The 18,662-nt window shown below is 42.0% G+C and overlaps 2 protein-coding genes across 2 annotated transcripts in view; both read right to left on the bottom strand.

The window, feature by feature from the left end:
- abcb6b (ATP-binding cassette, sub-family B (MDR/TAP), member 6b) overlaps positions 1-2,013 on the bottom strand; it is a gene marked incomplete at its 5' end in the record, with an annotated part of 33,473 nt that extends 31,460 nt beyond the window's left edge. The window contains one exon of the mRNA XM_034561733.1: positions 1,988-2,013. Within this exon, the coding sequence (XP_034417624.1) occupies positions 1,988-2,013 (26 nt within the window). The remainder of the gene's footprint in view (positions 1-1,987) is intronic.
- A 4,969-nt stretch (positions 2,014-6,982) lies between these two features.
- LOC117750708 (serine/threonine-protein kinase pim-1-like) lies at positions 6,983-9,019 on the bottom strand. Its single transcript, XM_034561995.1, has 6 exons — positions 8,414-9,019; positions 8,087-8,271; positions 7,733-7,990; positions 7,461-7,641; positions 7,183-7,344; positions 6,983-7,091 (listed from the first exon to the last, which is right to left on the bottom strand). The coding sequence occupies exons 1-6, from the start codon at positions 8,940-8,942 to the stop codon at positions 7,000-7,002; spliced, it is 1,407 nt and encodes a 468-aa protein (XP_034417886.1). The 5' UTR covers positions 8,943-9,019; the 3' UTR covers positions 6,983-6,999.
- Positions 9,020-18,662: the final 9,643 nt, after the last annotated feature.

The raw sequence follows: 18,662 nt of genomic DNA, 5'->3' as shown, positions 1-18,662 counted from the left end.
TAACGGAGCCCGAGAGCTTAAACCTGCTGTGATGTGACTGCACACGCACACACACACACACACACACACACACACACACACGTGTTGTGTTTTGAGCTTTCAGTTTAAAGTAGCTGTAGTCAGCATTTTGTTTTGAGCTGAGCAGAGCAGTATGTGTGTGTGTGTGAGTGAGTTTATAATAAATATAGACACAACAATAACTAACTAAAAACTATAAACATAAAATTAAATTAATATGTAAAACACTGTATTTCCATAATATAGAACATTTAATTACAAAAAATTAGTTTTGAGTGTGCCGGGAAAAAAGGTTAACCTTTTTTATTTGTATTGAAATAGACGGTCTACTGTGACCCGTTTCTTATTTCCTGGTCTAACGTGACCGTTTCTTATTTCCTGGTCTAACGTGACCGTTTCTTATTTACTGGTCTAATGTGACCGTTTCTTATTTCCTGGTCTAACGTGAATGTTTCTTATTTCCAGTCTTAATTCCATTTGTGTACAGTAACAAAGTTACGTTACTACATTTTGCAAAGAAAACTGATACTTTTACTCTAATACATTTCCCCTGAAACCTTCGTTACTCGCCACAAAATCAAATATATCTTTATAAAAAAATGAACCATGAGACCAACGTCGAGGACTGTGGTGGAACTCAGACTCCAAGCGAGCAGGTTGAATCAGTGGTGCTAGCTTGAAGTTAAATCATTGGTTAATCAAGTCAGTGCTCTCAAAGCCGCGTTTATTTTTGATTCCCAGTGATGCCCAGGATGCTAACTTAGCTAGCGACTAGCTACATGAGTAGATGACTGATTTCATGACGGAAGCAGAAATGGAAGCTCCTGCTACTCCCGCAACAAACGACGGTGGTGACGAAGACCAACACCGGATACATGGTGTATGTTAGGCCTTCGTACCACCTGGTCTAACGTGACCTTTTCTTAATTCTTGGTCTAATGACCCGTTTCTTAATTCTTGGTCTAAGGTGACCTTTTCTTAATTCTTGGTCTAACGTGACCTTTTCTTAATTCTTGGTGTAAGGACCTGTTTCTTAATTCTTGGTTAAAGGTGACTTGTTTCTTAATTCTTGATCTAAGGTGACTTGTTTCTTAATTCTTGGTCTAAGGTGACCGTTTCTTAATTCTTGGTCTAAGGTGACCTTTTCTTAATTCTTGGTCTAAGGTGACCTTTTCTTAATTCTTGGTCTAGGGTGACTGTTTCTTAATTCTTGGTCTAACGTGACCTTTTCTTAATTCTTGGTGTAAGGACCTGTTTCTTAATTCTTGGTCTAAGGTGACTTGTTTCTTAATTCTTGGTCTAAGGTGACCTTTTCTTAATTCTTGGTCTAAGGTGACCTGTTTCTTAATTCTTGGTCTAAGGTGACTTGTTTCTTAATTCTTGGTCTAAGGTGACTTGTTTCTTAATTCTTTGTCTAAGGTGACCTTTTCTTAATTCTTGGTCTAAGGTGACCGTTTCTTAATTCTTGGTCTAAGGTGACCTTTTCTTAATTCTTGGTCTAAGGTGACCTTTTCTTAATTCTTGGTCTAAGGTGACCTGTTTCTTAATTCTTGGTCTAAGGTGACTTGTTTCTTAATTCTTGGTCTAAGGTGACCTTGTTTCTTAATTCTTTGTCTAAGGTGACCCTTTTCTTAATTCTTGGTCTAAGGTGACCTTTTCTTAATTCTTGGTCTAAGGTGACCTGTTTCTTAATTCTTGGTCTAAGGTGACCTGTTTCTTAATTCTTGGTCTAAGGTGACCTGTTTCTTAATTCCTTGTCTAAGGTGACCTTTTCTTAATTCTTGGTCTAAGGTGACCTTTTCTTAATTCTTGGTCTAAGGTGACCTTTTCTTAATTCTTGGTCTAAGGTGACCTGTTTCTTAATTCTTGGTCTAAGGTGACCGTTTCTTAATTCTTGGTCTAAGGTGACCCGTTTCTTAATTCTTGGTCTAAGGTGACCCGTTTCTTAATTCTTGGTCTAACGTGACCTTTTCTTAATTCTTGGTCTAAGGACCCGTTTCTTAATTCTTGGTCTAAGGTGACCGTTTCTTTTGTTATTTTATGCAGCAACAACTTATCCTGTCAGCAGAAAAATGGCTTGATATGAATTTAACATTTTGATAAAGTCCATGCGGTACAATTTCTAAGAAATAAGAAATATCTGGAATTATCTGAGATTAGCTGTGGCTCTGGGCTCACCAGCAATTTTTGACTTTTTGACACCGAAATTCCAGGTTTATTGACATGTTTCAACAGGATTAAAAATGAAAGAAAAGATTAATTTTTTTAATAAAGTTTTATTATTTTCAAAGCAGCAGCAGCTCCTGACCCATCCCGAGCTCTCTAAGAAAACGAGAAAAAAACTCCCCAAAATGGGAGGAAATCTCGGAAGAGGCAATTCAAAGAGAGATCCCCTCTTCTCGGACGGATGGGCCTGTGACTGGATCTGAAAAATAAGACAATTGTTAGAACATAAATAATATAATGCGAGTACAATTAAAACATCTATCTATCTATAGGGTAGTTTATGTTTAAATGTAAATTAAGACGTGTGTGTGTGTAGTGTGATACTATCTCAGCCACGGGTGATTCCTCAGTTGCTCCAGGGTGAAACGCTGATCCGGGTCCACATGCATGCAACTCTGGGGGTCCTTGGGTACCTAAAATATACAGACATAATAAAAAGACAGTTAGCTTCGCCGGTGGCTGGACAGCCTGCTCTGGTGTGCCCCACGAAGCACACCCGTTCGGACCGGTCCGCTGTCACCCTGCCAGCTCTCCTGGAAGCTCACCTGCGCCCGCGGACTGCTGTCAACGCGGAGGACGACGCCTCTCTGCTATACCCATACCCACACACACAAAGCCAAAGAACAACGGACCATCTCCTTCAGAAACATCAAACATATATCGACACCACAGATCTCTACACCCTTATCAGCTCTTACCCAGCCCTCCCCCAGCATCCTCCCTGGCTGACCTTGTAACTCACTACAATAACTGCCTCTCCTCTTCCCTCATCACCCTGAAAAGTCGCTCAGTCTCATTTACTCACACTGCTCCCTGGTTCACACCGGAGCTCCGCCAGCTCAAAGCCACTGGCCGTCGACTGGAGCGACTCTACAAAAAGACTGGACTCACGGTACACAGCCAAATGTACTTGGACCACCTTCATCACTACAAGAGAGCCCTCACCACTGCTAAATCGTCATACTATTCCAACTTAATCAACACTGGTACAGGCAACAGCAGAGTCCTCTTCTCAACAGTCAGCCACTTACTTCAGCCTCCTAAAACCCTCCCTCCAGACATCTCCACTGATCAGTGCACTGCCTTCCTGGACTTCTTCAGCTCTAAAATCAACACCATTCACCAACAACTGGCCTTATTTTGCACCTCCTCAAACAATCCACCCTGGATGATCACCACTGGCCAACCTCTCATCAGCTCCCTCTCCGACTTCACCCCAGTACCAGAACACACCATCTCGGAACTCATCCATAAAGCCAAAACCACCACCTGTCAGCTCGATCCTCTTCCCACCTCCTTTGTCAAAGCCTGTCTGCCATCCATTTCCCCCTTGATCACCAACATAATTAACTCCTCCCTCACCACTGGTACTGTACCCCCCACTCTCAAACTGGCTGCCATGGACCGCCTGGCTGGCATTGGAATCACTGGCGCTGCACTCTCCTGGTTCACATCATACCTCACTGACCGCCAACAATTCGTGCAACTAAGGAACCACAAGTCTGGGTGTTCGGGTGTTTCACTGGTCAGTCTTGGGTCCCCTTCTTTTCACCATTTACCTCCTCCCCCTGGGCACACTCCTCCGTCACCACGGGGTCCATTTTCACTGCTACGCCGATGACACACAGGTCTACATCTCCTCTAAACCGACCGCTGCCATCACTCCTACCTCCCTCATGAGCAGGAACTTCCTAAAGCTAAACGGCAATAAAACTGAGGCCCTGCTCATCGGCTCCAAATCCATCATCACCAAATCCCAACACACCCCAGCTCCACCCATCATCGTCGACGGATTCCCTGTACCCTTCTCCCCCCAAGTCAAGAGCCTCGGCGTCATTCTGGACAGCACCCTTTCATTTGCACCCCATATTCAAAACATCACCCGGACTGCATTCTTCCACCTCCGCAACATCTCCAGACTCTGCCCATCACTGACCCAGTCCAGCACCGAAATCCTGATCCACTCATTTGTCACATCCCGCATCGACTACTACAATGCCCTCCTCACCGGACTCCCCACCAAACTCATCAACAGACTGCAAATCATTCAGAAATCGGCCGCCCGGATCATCACCTGTACCAAATCATCGGACCACATCACTCCTGTACTCATCCAACTTCACTGGCTCCCTGTACAATACCGCATCGACTACAACAACCTTCTCCTCACCTATAAAGCTCTCCACAATCTAGCCCCCACTTACCTCTACGACCTGCCACTCAAAAACTCACCTGTTTCAAACTGGCATACTCTTTATAACTGGACCCCCGTGCACTTCACTTGTTTTATGTTGATGTTCTGTTTTAATGTTGTTCCTATCTTTTTAATGCTTTTATCTTTTATCCTGTAGTATTTTATTGTAAGGTGACCTTGGGTGACTTAAAAAGGCGCCTCCAAATAAAATGTATTATTAATCAGATCAGTTTATAATTATTGGTCAAAAATCAAAAGGACGTTCAATAAAAGCTTAAAGGTTCCATCAAACGACTGCACACCCCCCCCCCCCCCCCCCCCCCCCCACGTTGTCACCTTTTTCACCCCTTATGAGTTTGCAGGTATGCTTTTTTTTTTAAACCTGGGGACCAGAGGGATTAAATGTGTTCCAGCTGTGTGACTCTAGTATCCCTGATCCGGGACCAGCCTTTATAGTAGAGATTATTTGAGGCCCTACGACATTATGGGATTTATGGTAATGTTTCTCCTGTCCAACAGGAAAATGCCAGAGATTTGAACAATCTTCACGGGTTTTTTGGGGCAGCGCCTCGGCTAATGGCCGCAGTCTGCCTATTTATATTATAATTAGGCTGAATACCGTGATTTGCCAATCAGTGTTGAGGATGTCAACAGCTTCCTTCATTAGTTATGGGTTAGCTTGGTATGTCGGCCTGCAACATCTGCTGCTGTCCAATGTTTTGCCTGTGCATCGATACTAAAATGGTCCCATGCGGTACCCCGTACACGTTAAAAACAATACGATTTTTGCATATTTTTTGTATCGCATGCGTAATTAAAATAGCACGCAATCAAAGGCAAAATGGTAAAAAGGGAACCATACAGATGTTTTAGGTATTACTATTATAGGATAAATATACCAGTATCAATACTTTGTGGTATTGAGGACCTATTGTTCTTAAAATGTTTATTATTATTATTACCGTACGAGTTTTTGCCGCAATCTATGTTCTTAAGCAGATCAGTTTATAATTTTGGTCAAATCAAAAGACGTTTATAAAAGCTTAAAGGTTCCATCAAACGACTCCATGTCATGCTGTCTGCATGCATTGACTGCAAGGGGAGACCGTTTTCATTATTATCTTGCTGTATTAATACTAATATTAATGCCATTTGTTAAGTGTTCAAAAGGCTGGGCATGAACAAAATGGTAAAAAGGGAACCATACAGATGTTTTATTTATTACTACTATAGATAAATATACCAGTATCGTATTTGTGGTATTGAGAACCTATTGTTCTTAAAACATTTATTATTATTATTACCGTACAAGTTTTTTTGCCGCAATCTATGTTCTTAATCAGATCAGTTTATAATTTTGGTCAAATCAAAAGACCGTAGTTATAAAAGCTTAAAAGGTATGTTGTTCAGATCTTTTGAGTCATCTTGACATGAAATGACGGGACCGGCCCTTTATAGTAGAGATTATTTGAGGCCCGCTGCTATTATGGGATGTACGGTAATGTTTCTCATGATCCGTTTTGTAACGCTTCGTACCCTCGGGGCTGCGTGTGCGCGCTCCTGCAGCAGAACACGGCAGGTTAAAGAGCGCCGTCACGCTTTCTGCTGCACACAAACAGCCTGAAAGAGCTGAGCAATAAATGAGCATTAAGAAACATCGATGCTGGTCTGTTGCCGTCATCGTGCTTCAGGAAACTCAAGTCGGCTCCTGGCCGCAGTCAGCCCATATTTTATAATAATTAGCATCGTGTATTGATCAGATATGTACTGTACACGGTTTGGGCAGCGCCTCGGCTCCTGGCCAGTCTGCCATATTTATATTATAATTAGCTGAATACGTGATTGGTCAATCAGTGTTAAGATGTCAAACAGCGTCTTCATTGGGGGGTTAGGGTTAGCTTGGATGTCGGCCTGCAACATCTTCTGCTGGGAGGTTTTGCACGGTGCATCGATACTAAAATGGTACCCGCGGTACCCGTACGTTAAAAACAATACGATTTTGCATATGTTTTGTATCGATGCTTAATTAAAATAGCGCGATCAGAGCGGACGCACTGTTCCGCTCCATGTCATGCTGTCTGCACGCATTGACTGCAAGGGGAGACAGTTTTCATTAATATCTTGCTGTATTAATGCTAATATTAATGCCATTTGCTAAGTGTTCAAAAGGCTGGGCAGGAACAAGCTGGTAAAAAGGGAACCATACAGATGTTTTATTTATTACTATTATAGATAAATATACCAGTATCTTATTTGTGGTATTGGTAGTGAGGACTGAATCGTGTATTGATCAGATATTTTTAGTCATCTTGACTTGAAATGATGGGACCGGCCCTTTATAGTAGAGATTATTTGAGGCCCGCAGCTATTATGGTATTTAAGGTAATGTTTCTCCCGTCCAACAGGGAAATGCCAGATTTTGAACAATGTCACGGTTTGGGCAGCGCCTCGGCTCCTGGCCAGTCTGCCCATATAGAAATAAATGGAGGGCTAAAGGGATTAAATGTAAATTATGACATGCATGTGTGCATGTGTGTGTGTGTGTGTGTGTGTGTGTGATACTATCTCAGCCACCGGTGATGCTTCAGCTGGTCCAGGGTGAAACGAGTATCCGGGTCCTCACATATACACGCCTTAAAGAAATCTTTGCCATCTGTAGAGAAAGGAGAAGAATGGGTGAGGTCATGTGATCCATCGCAACGTGAACTCAAATGAACAGATTTTTGTGTTTATGTTTTTCTTACTTTTGGAAAGCCACTTGGTCTCATTCAGCTTCACAAAGTTCATCCCCGGTCTAAATGACACCTTTTTTCGCATGTAGAACAGGACCATTCCTATCTGGAATACTGTCGTGGGTCCGGCTTTGTATTCCTGCCGACTGGCCCACTCTGGGGGGACGTCAGTACCTAAAATATAAAGACATAATGAAAAGAGAGTGAGGAGGAGGAAGAGCTTTGTTTCAATGTAAAAGTCACCGATGGGTGAAGTTAATAAAGAGCAGGAGTAAAACTGGACTTCTTACCATAAAAGGTGTCATAGACGTCGTCTTCTTCGCCGAAGCAGCTCAGACCGAAGTCGATGACGCGAACTCGTGGCAACTTCATGCCGGTCTCAATAAGGAGATTTTCCGTCTTGATGTCCCGGTGGAAAATGTGCTTCTCCTGGAGGTCAATGGCTGCATCCACCAACTGCTTCATTATAATCTGAAAGACAAAAAAGAGAGTTGAGGGGTCAGAGAGGAGGATGCTTGGACATGTTTTCATGGTTGTGACTGAGATGACTACAGCAGCTTACCTTAGCTTCCTGTTCCTCCAAGTAGCCTCCTTTGTCTTGAATGTAGTCGAAGAGGTCTACGGCCGGCATCGGTCTCTCCAGCACCAGGATCAGCTCCTGGTCCACAACATACCAGTCCAGCAGTTCAATGGATGCTGAATGCTGCTCTGATTGGGCCTCTAGCTTCCTTAGGACAGCGACCTCCATGGGGATCTGGAGCCCATCACTGTCTTCGTGAAAGAGGAGCTCTTCGTCTATCATAATATGCTTGATGGCGAGCTAGGGGTGATACAAACAAGACTTTTTGGTTACACTTCCTGACCGTACTGTGTGTGTGTGTATGTATGTGTGTGAAAGAACATGTGAAAAACTTACAGGAAGATTATCCTCTTTGCGATAGCCAGCATACACGCATCCATATCCTCCTTCGCCAAGTTTCTCCTGCTGCTGGTACTTGGCCTTAAACATGGCTGACGGGTCTGGAACTAGGTCGTCCTTCTGAACCGGTCCATCATCGGCGCTTCTCGCGCTCAGAGCCGCCTCGGGTGGGTTTCTGCTTTCTAGAGATGAGAGAAAAAACATCACAACATGAATTTACTGACAATCACAACACGAACAAGGACAACAACACATGACGATCATTCGATGTCTCTTAAATCATTTATAGCAGAATAATAGTTAAAATATGGGGCTATAGCTTACCAGTGTCCTCTGAGGTGGACGGCAACTCATCGTTACAGAGGATGGGGTCCAGGATGGGGTCCAGTCTCCTGCTTTTCTCCCTTTGTAGGATTTCCCCATCTTCTGTTCGTTTCCTCTTTAGTCCTCCAGGGACGACACTAATGTCCTCTGAGGTGGACGGAAACTCATATTCACAGGGGATGAGGTCCAGGATGGGGTCCAGCATGGGGTCCAGGATGAGGTCCAGGATGGGGTCCGGGATGGGGTCCAGGATGGGGTCCAGCATGGGGTCCAGTCTCCTGCTTTTCTCCCTTTGTAGGATTTCCCCATCTTCTGTTCTTTTCCTCTTTAGTCCTCCAGGGACGACACTAATGTCCTCTGAACTGGAAGTCAACTCATCTTTACGGGGGATGAGGTCCAGGATGGGGTCCAGTCTCCTGCTGTCCCCCCTCTGTGGGCTTTCCTCATCTTGCATTACTGCTGTATTCCCTTCTCCAGGGACGACGTCCTTCTCCTCAGCTTTGAAGAGCTTTCCTAATACTTTAGACATTACACCTGAAGACTGCTGAAGACTTTTCTAACAAAGATAGTGCTTGTTCCTGTAAGGCAATATCATATACTAATAATATTAATAAGGTATATATAGGGGAGCTTCCACTGAGTTCTATGGCTGTGTCTTTGATGAAGGGTTCCATGAGGCCACAGTCTGTGACATCACCGTGTTCCGGAATATGCAAATGAGGGTTTAGAGTGAATTCTGTGTGTACAGTTTATAAGTAAACATGGAGGTGTCCACTGAATACATGCATACAGTGCATACCATACTATGTGTATAAGCATACAATACTTAATACTGATTCTGGCTGGCTTTACTCCAAACTAATAAAATGTACTCTTTTATGAATTTCTTAAATTCACCTTTTAAAAGGCACTTGCATTTAAAACATACAAATATAATAATAATAATAATAATACATTGGTTTTATAAGGCGCCTTTCAAGGCACTCAAGGTCGCCGTACAACATATTTAAAAATCGGATAGCTGCAAATTTAAAAATGTGCAGCTATCTATATAATGAAGCACTATTGTCTTTAGGCACAGTGTAAAGAGGTAATTTGGCCCTAAAGCTGATTTATTAAAATTCATTCGCACAAAATATTGACGGACACACGATTCCACAAATTATGTTGAAGGGTGGAGCTCGACACAAATGTCACGTCCAAGCTCTTGGCTCATATTTCTGTGCCGTTTTACCACGAAGATATGAATATAACCGTCGCATAAACAACGAAAAACATCGACTCCAGAGGGTTAAACAAATAAGATATAAAGTGTTAACTAGTGAGCTGTAGAGGTGCTGGAAGGCAGATTTGGTTCAGATCCAGGCTAGCTGTTTCCTCTTAAATGAAGCTAAGCAGCTAGCTTCACATTCAACAAATCAATTATGAGAGTCGCATCAATGTTGTCATTTGACAGCTAACTCGTTAGCGTAGCTCCGACAATGTTGAACCAAATGTAATAGCAGCCATTTATTAAAATATGTTTAAATGTAAGCGACCCCAAGAGATCTCTAATGCACCTTTTGGGGTTGTACCCACATGGTTATGGTGTGGTGAGTTCAGGGACCCAAATGCAGCGACAGTTCTTAGATCAGTAGTGTATTGCAGAGAAGGCCATGTTTTCCTCGCCGACGGCGTTTCACTGCATGAGTAAAAAGGTGAGCGCACCTTTGACGAGAACGCCCACACTGCAAAAACAGCCCTTCTAGAAAGAAGCAAAAAATTCTTATATTCAATCAAATCATCCTATATCAAGCAAAAAAATCTGGGAATGGGGTAAGCTTTTTTTGCTTGACAAGATTTCTTAAAATAAGCCCAAAATTATTGGCTCTGAAAGACTAAAATTAAACTTTAAACTAGACAGAAAATCTTAAATTAAGCCGAATTCTTCTAAAACAAGCAATGAAAAAACCCTAGTTTAATATTAAGTTACTTAAAATTAGAATTTAAGTCTCTTGACTAAATTAAATTCAAGATTTGACACCTTAATCTGGGATTGATAATGAGCATAAAAGTAGTTAAAATAAGACATCATTTCTTAAAACAGCATAACAAATATAAGTAATGTTGTCTTAAATCAAGACACCAAAACTTTCTCATTTAATATTAATATTTGCAATACAATTGCTCAACTCAACATCCAAAAAAGGACGACTTCCACATTCCAGAGCTATCATAATCTAACAGATTGAAAAGCCAGTTTTGATTTGAACCCCACTATCAAAAAATTACTACAGCAATAAACACCATGTTGCATATTATCCCACAGGAAAGGTTTTCAATCTCACCAACAAATGTGCCTAACTGTGATGAACTTTTTTTTTTAAACAGAACATCAACTTTCTTTGAAAGTGTTAGGTTGTAGTGGATTTTATATATATTTGCACATGTAGATAAGAGAAGTTTATGTTTTAAATTAATACATAAAGAAAGATATGATAATTAATTTGGGATATTATGAGGAATATTCTGGAGGAATGTATTGTGAAACATAAGAGAGGATCACGGTTTTATTATTCTGTTTTAATGACAAATGTAATGATTAACTGTATGATGCATGAGAATGAATGAATGTTTTATTGTTTAGACAATAGTTAAAATGGATGCCGATTGAAACCTAATGTGTTGCTTTTATTCGGAAGGCAGGATAATAGGGTTTTATTGTGAAGGGGAACTTCCTGTCCTTGACCGGAAGAGTGAGCTTTGACCTCGCCTGTTTACTAAATTGGCGTAGCGAACAGAATGGCGGCATCCTTTGAACTGACCAATGGAACTAACCTTTAGGTGTGAATTCATTTGCATGACCATACTAATAGCCGAGCATTTGTTCTGGGGACATGGTTCTACTGGTCTGGAGACTCGAGACAGCCCCGGTCTGTGGCTCCCTGGGAGCTGCAGTTCGTCTGTGGAGAGTTCCTCCTTTCTGGCCCCACGATCGTGAACGCTACATGAGTATTATCTTTGCCATTAAATATTGTTAAACTTTAACTCGAATCCTGAATTTCCTGCGGCCACGGGACCCGGAGCTTTGAACACGAATCTTACAATTTGGTGACCCCGACGTGATCTGCTGTGGCCTCGTGGCTGAGGAACTGGGCCCGCTAGATCCACGCCATTCCACATCATGGCCAACTCATTATCGGTAAGCTTGGAACCTGTTTCATCGAATCCTGCATAGCTTAATATAGACACTTTAGCGTGTGGATTGGTGCGGAGCTTGTTGGACCAGGCTAAAACATTTAGCGTGAAAACACGACATAGAATAAGGACTAAGCTAGGTCCGTGGTGAAGATGATGCTCAGTTAGTGTTTTTATGTTTGTTTTGTGTTGTACTGTTAAATGTGTGTATTTCTGTTGTAAGTCGCACGAGCATATTGAACGAGACTGGTTACGCGAAGATAGTGCCGCATTGTTCCTAAAGAGTTGAAGTCCGTGAGAGCGGCCTGCCGGAGTTTATTAATTTAAACTCCCCACAGTGAGGAGTTAGTGAGCGTTACGTAGAAGCTATTCGCCATAATCTATTGTCCGCTACAAACATTTCCCCCTTAGGCTCTTTAGGGACGCACATTGAATTTAACGTCCAGTAGTCCACAATAGATAAATCGTTCCGCGACGCGACTGATTAGCAGCGTGGAGGGTTCAAGTCCCCCAGCGAAGACTGGCGCAAGAATTGATATGGGCTATTGTAAGAAATAAGATAAATAAGTTACCGTGATAAACCAGTTGTTACAAACAGGTCTGTAGAGTGAAGAGAGCAAGAGCCCCACCTACCTTGGGACCGTTTGGGACAGTTTTCTATGCAGTACAGCGTGCTATTGTTGTAAATACTGTAAATATATATATATATTCCATAATTAGAAGAGACAAGCATAGGGAAGACAGGATAAGGGTAGAATAGAATCCCACTTATACCATTTTGAGCCCCTGATGAATAAGTAGTTAAACCTTTTTGAGAGAAGAGAGGAAAAAGGAGATCAGAGGACACAGACAAAGGGTTATAAAATAACCATTTTTTTTTTCCCCCTGCAAGACCACATGTGGGTCACAAGTGTTTAGAATACACGTCTTTGCCAGTCGAGAGCCATTCAACATCAGGTTTGACACCTAGTGGTTGAACCCCCCCACCCCCCATGGAGTGCCCTAGGGATTAACCTTATTGGCACCATGGTGTTGCAAACGTTGAATAGTGAAAGAGGACAGTGGTAAACCACTGATGCATTATTCTTTTTGATTTAAGTATTGCCAGTTTATTACAGCAATTGATTTTCTCTTTATTGCCAGTTTTTGGATTAAGAGTAATTGATTTATCATTTGCTTTACTCATGATTGTCGGATTTTGATTAAGACTTATTGTTTGATTTCTCATTATTACCGGTTTTGATTAAAAGTAATTGTTTTATCATTTGCTTTTCTCATAATTGGCGGTTTTGGTTCTCATGCCATTTGTTTTTCATTATTGACGATTCTTTGATTAAAAGTAATTGTTTTATCGTTTGCTTTTTTCATAATTGGCAGTTTTTGTGATCATATCATTTGCTTGTTTATGCTTGGCGGTTAAAAGTAATTGTTAAAAATTTGCTTAAAATAAAGTTTTTTCCCATTGATTTGGTTGAAACGCAGGAGAAGCCTGTATAAGCGTAGAACAGAGTTCCGTTTATACCAATGGGCCCCTGTTAAATAATTTGCTTATTAAAAGTACACAGGAGAAGCCTGTATAAAGTGTTGGACAGAGTCCCACTTATACTGATTGGGCCCCTAGTGATTCATTAGCATAAAATAACAAGTTTTTCCCATTTTTGACAGCTGAAGGCTGTATCATTTTCTTTGTGCTTGGCTGTGTGGATTGTACGTAATCGTTGTATCCATTTGCATAAAGTAACACATTTTTCCCATTTTTGTCTAAATTTACATTGTCCTAATTGCAGTGTACAACCTTATTCCCTCTAACCTATTATTGTCCAATTGCAGTGTATAACTTTTGTCCCTTCCTAACTTGAATATTTTTCCCAATCGCATCACACTTGCACGTTAGACACATAGTGTGAAAATATTTTATTTTTTAATTTATTCAAAAAAATTAATTTTTAATTTTTTGGATCAATTTTAATCTGAAATTTTATTTTTCCTTCTACATTTACATTTCCTTATATAAAGCCAGTCAGTACCCCATTCTCGGAAAATGTCGAGCCAACTTCAATCAAGACTCCGGTCGCTTGGATTGAAGACATCCTCTATGCTGCTATGAACCTGATAGTTCAAGCCAAAAGACTGAATAAGAAGCTGAGGAAATATGTTCAGCAATGTCATACCGAGGGTTTACTTGACGACAACAACTTGACAGAAATCATGGAAGGGAACACTCGAACCATCCCTCCACTGATGAAATGTTGGAAGTGCCACCACAAATATGGTCAAGAGGAGACTATGATGTTGGCCACACCACCCAACATAACGTGGTAATGACTTTGAAACCAGATCAAGACACGGTCTGGCGCTATCAATATCCGCTGCAACAAGAACAAAGAGATGGCATTCGAGAGACAATATGAAGCAGCCATACTCATCGACGCAGAGTCCAACTGGAATACATAGATATTACCAGACAAAAATCCGGTAACAGAGGCTGGAGAATGGTTCATGACCTAAGAACCATCAACAAAGCCACAATTGCACAGAACATTCAAGTGCCAAACCCGTAATGCCACAAGGCTACAGAGATAGCCCGGGTTTGTTTAATGCAGCCCTGAAGCAAGACCTCAAAGACTTCATATTACCGGAATACACAGTACTTGTACAGTACATGGATGATCTGCTGTTAGCTGCACCCACTGCAGAAATTTGTCTTAGAGTGACGAAAGACCTTCTAACGCTGTTAACCAAAGCAGGTTATGAGGTGAAGCGCTCAAAGACTCAGATTGCAAAAATGCAGTGTCATTCCTGGGACAACTGATCTCAGGAGACTCGTGCGCTCTGTCTGCGGGACAGAGGTCGGCCATTTTGAGTGCAGCTAAACCAAAGACAGTACAAGAGATGCTGTCATTCCTGGGCCTAACAGGCTACAGTCGACACTACGTTCCTGACTTCACGTCTCTCACACAGCCATTCAGAGACATAACTGAAGCAGGAAGCCGAAACATGGAAGCCCTGCTCACATGGACAAATGATGCAGAAGAGGCATTCGCAAAGACCAAACAAGAAGTTGGCTAAGCCTCAAAGCTGTCTACACCTGACCACAACAGGCCCTTCCACCTTGATGTTTCTGAATCAAGCGGGATAGTGTCCGCTGTTTTGTTTCAGAAAAAGGAGGGAGGAAAGAGACCTGATGTACGACAGCTCGAAGTTAGACCACATCAAAAAAGGTCAAAACAGGTTGCACAAGACACTTGGCAGTCCTGAAAAGAGCAATTGAGAAAACTGCTCATGTTGTGATGTGTCTCGAGCTCAAGGTCAACACAGAACATGGAGTTCTTGCCTAGTTGACCTCAAGTGCATTCTCGATGACAAGATAAGATTTCAAAAGTCTTACAACAGCTACATATCAGTCTCATACGAGCCAAACGACATGGCCGATGGACTTAATGTGAAGATGGAAATATTGCCGCATACTCAGTCGTGCAGCAACAAGAGAAAAGACATTCAACCATTTCTGCGGAAATCATCGCACAGCAAGCATCTGCACAGCTAGCAGAAGTAGTGGCATTGACAAAAGCAAAAGTCAATTGAAGCAATTACTGAGAGCCATCCTGCTACCACGACACGTAGCAGTGATGAAGTGTAAAGGACACCAGACCACAAAGACAAAAGTGGCAGAAGGCAACGAAGCCGCTGACCTCGCAGCAAAGAAGGAAGCAGGCTATGTGAAACAAAGGACAGACATAGCCGCACCGGAACTCCCAAAACTCGGAATAGAAGACATCAAGCTCATGCAGAAAGAAGCAGAGCAGAGCAGAATCAGTGGGACACAATGGAGCCGTCCAAAAGAAAGGACTCTGGAGATCACATGATGGGCATAGTGGCACCTGCAAGGATGTGTCAAGGACTCATCAGACAGGCACATGGTCCCTCTCACGTGAATCCCAAAAGAACAGAGGAGGAAGTTTCCATCCTCTGGTGGCATCCCTATATGACTGAGATGGTGAAACTCATCACCATGAATGTCCCACCTGCAATGATTTTAGTATGAAAAGACCATACAGATGTCCCCAAGGAGAGTTCCTAGTGCCAGATGCTCCATTCAAAGAAATATGCATCGACTACACCGATATGGGTGCAGAAAACAGGAAGAGAGGTTTCAGATACCTACTCGTGATGATCGACAGATACACCCGATGGGTGGAAGCGATCCCCTGCAAGAAAGAAGACTCAAAGACAGTCTTAAAATGGCCGAAGAAGGAACTCATCCCGAGATATGAAGTTCCAAGGAGAATAGGGTCTGACCACGGCACACACTTTGCACACAAACACTTACAAGAGGTGGAAAGACACCTAGGAATTACACACGCACACGGAGCAGTCTATCACCCACAATCACAGGGTATAGTCGAGAGAGCTAATAGGACGATTATGTCAAAGATAGCTGAAATATGTCATGGCACAAAATACCTAGCTGCAAATATTTTTGAGAAGAAATGAGAGATTTCATTTTCTCTTTCAGTAGGTGTTCGAGCATGAGAGGAGAGCCAGACTAATACCAGCTCGCAATCAGATCCTAGCAGGATTTGAAATAGTTAAAAGAACATAGAGTTGATCAATTACATTTAATATAATCCGCAGAGATAAATAAATTAAGAGATAAATAATTTAAAATAGATGGGATTGGACGAGTAATTAAGACTCCGTTGGACAACAGAAGCGCATTTAATAGTTGATTCCTCCCACGGGTGAGAAGCTGTTCCTCACACGGAGTTCGAGATTGCTAATCTGATCCTTGATAATTTAGTTTGAGATTGCTAGTCCGAACCTGGATAATTCAGTTCCTTAAGAAATAATTTTTTAGAAGATTAAAAGAAAACATAGAAATAGAATGACTACTTCTCAGACATGTTGGAGAATTGGTTCTGGAAATATGAAATTATTTCCAAATATATTTCAGATATCCAACTTTAGTTAGAGCCGGCGCAGAAAGCCGCTCTGTGTGTTTTAATTCTCTCCCACAGCTACACTCTCCATCGTCGACCTTCATTGTGTACCTGGCTGCCTGCTGTGATGGACCTCACCAACAGATGTGCTGCCCACAGAGGAGTATCGTGCACCTTTAACACATTGATTCAAATTATAAAAAAATCACAGAAGTATGATGATAATAAAATAAATATAGTGTTTGAACTTGCTGTTTTCCTTTTACTCGAGGAAATCGAGGAATGGAGGAATGCAGAGGAGGAGACCATGGAGAAGATGAGCAGGCAGAGAAAGGAGACCATGGAGAAGATGAGCATGCAGAGAAAGGAGACCATGGAGGAGATGAGAGTGCAGAGGAAGAAGATGCACATAGACATATGCACAGATAGACACATATCTGATCACAACACTCCTAGACTTTAGTTACTTTGCAGAGCAGGGTCAAAAGGAGGGAGTGATATTGTTTTTTCTTCCACAGGTATTGATAATAAAGATTGTATTACAGTGATGTTTACAGTGCGGTGAAATAAAATCCAATACAAGTTGTTTATACTATGGAATAGTATAAAAGGAGGGACTGTTAGGTTGTAGTGGATTTTATATATATTTGCACATGTAGATAAGAGAAGTTTATGTTTTAAATTAATACATAAAGAAAGATATGATAATTAATTTGGGATATTATGAGGAATATTCTGGAGGAATGTATTGTGAAACATAAGAGAGGATCACGGTTTTATTATTCTGTTTTAATGACAAATGTAATGATTAACTGTATGATGCATGAGAATGAATGAATGTTTTATTGTTTAGACAATAGTTAAAATGGATGCCGATTGAAACCTAATGTGTTGCTTTTATTCGGAAGGCAGGATAATAGGGTTTTATTGTGAAGGGGAACTTCCTGTCCTTGACCGGAAGAGTGAGCTTTGACCTCGCCTGTTTACTAATTGGCGTAGCGAACAGAATGGCGGCATCCTTTGAACTGACCAATGGAACTAACCTTTAGGTGTGAATTCATTTGCATGACCATACTAATAGCCGAGCATTTGTTCTGGGGACATGGTTCTACTGGTCTGGAGACTCGAGACAGCCCCGGTCTGTGGCTCCCTGGGAGCTGCAGTTCGTCTGTGGAGAGTTCCTCCTTTCTGGCCCCACGATCGTGAACGCTACATGAGTATTATCTTTGCCATTAAATATTGTTAAACTTTAACTCGAATCCTGAATTTCCTGCGGCCACGGGACCCGGAGCTTTGAACACGAATCTTACAATTTGGTGACCCCGACGTGATCTGCTGTGGCCTCGTGGCTGAGGAACTGGGCCCGCTAGATCCACGCCATTCCACATCATGGCCAACTCATTATCGGTAAGCTTGGAACCTGTTTCATCGAATCCTGCATAGCTTAATATAGACACTTTAGCGTGTGGATTGGTGCGGAGCTTGTTGGACCAGGCTAAAACATTTAGCGTGAAAACACGACATAGAATAAGGACTAAGCTAGGTCCGTGGTGAAGATGATGCTCAGTTAGTGTTTTTATGTTTGTTTTGTGTTGTACTGTTAAATGTGTGTATTTCTGTTGTAAGTCGCACGAGCATATTGAACGAGACTGGTTACGCGAAGATAGTGCCGCATTGTTCCTAAAGAGTTGAAGTCCGTGAGAGCGGCCTGCCGGAGTTTATTAATTTAAACTCCCCACAGTGAGGAGTTAGTGAGCGTTACGTAGAAGCTATTCGCCATAATCTATTGTCCGCTACAAACATTTCCCCCTTAGGCTCTTTAGGGACGCACATTGAATTTAACGTCCAGTAGTCCACAATAGATAAATCGTTCCGCGACGCGACTGATTAGCAGCGTGGAGGGTTCAAGTCCCCCAGCGAAGACTGGCGCAAGAATTGATATGGGCTATTGTAAGAAATAAGATAAATAAGTTACCGTGATAAACCAGTTGTTACAAACAGGTCTGTAGAGTGAAGAGAGCAAGAGCCCCACCTACCTTGGGACCGTTTGGGACAGTTTTCTATGCAGTACAGCGTGCTATTGTTGTAAATACTGTAAATATATATATATATTCCATAATTAGAAGAGACAA

Source organism: Cyclopterus lumpus, chromosome 21, assembly GCF_009769545.1.
Source record: "Cyclopterus lumpus isolate fCycLum1 chromosome 21, fCycLum1.pri, whole genome shotgun sequence".
Classification (NCBI taxonomy): Eukaryota; Metazoa; Chordata; class Actinopteri; order Perciformes; family Cyclopteridae; genus Cyclopterus; species Cyclopterus lumpus.
The sequence above is the reverse complement of the archived record's forward strand: the minus strand, read 5'-3'. Positions and strand labels throughout refer to the sequence as shown.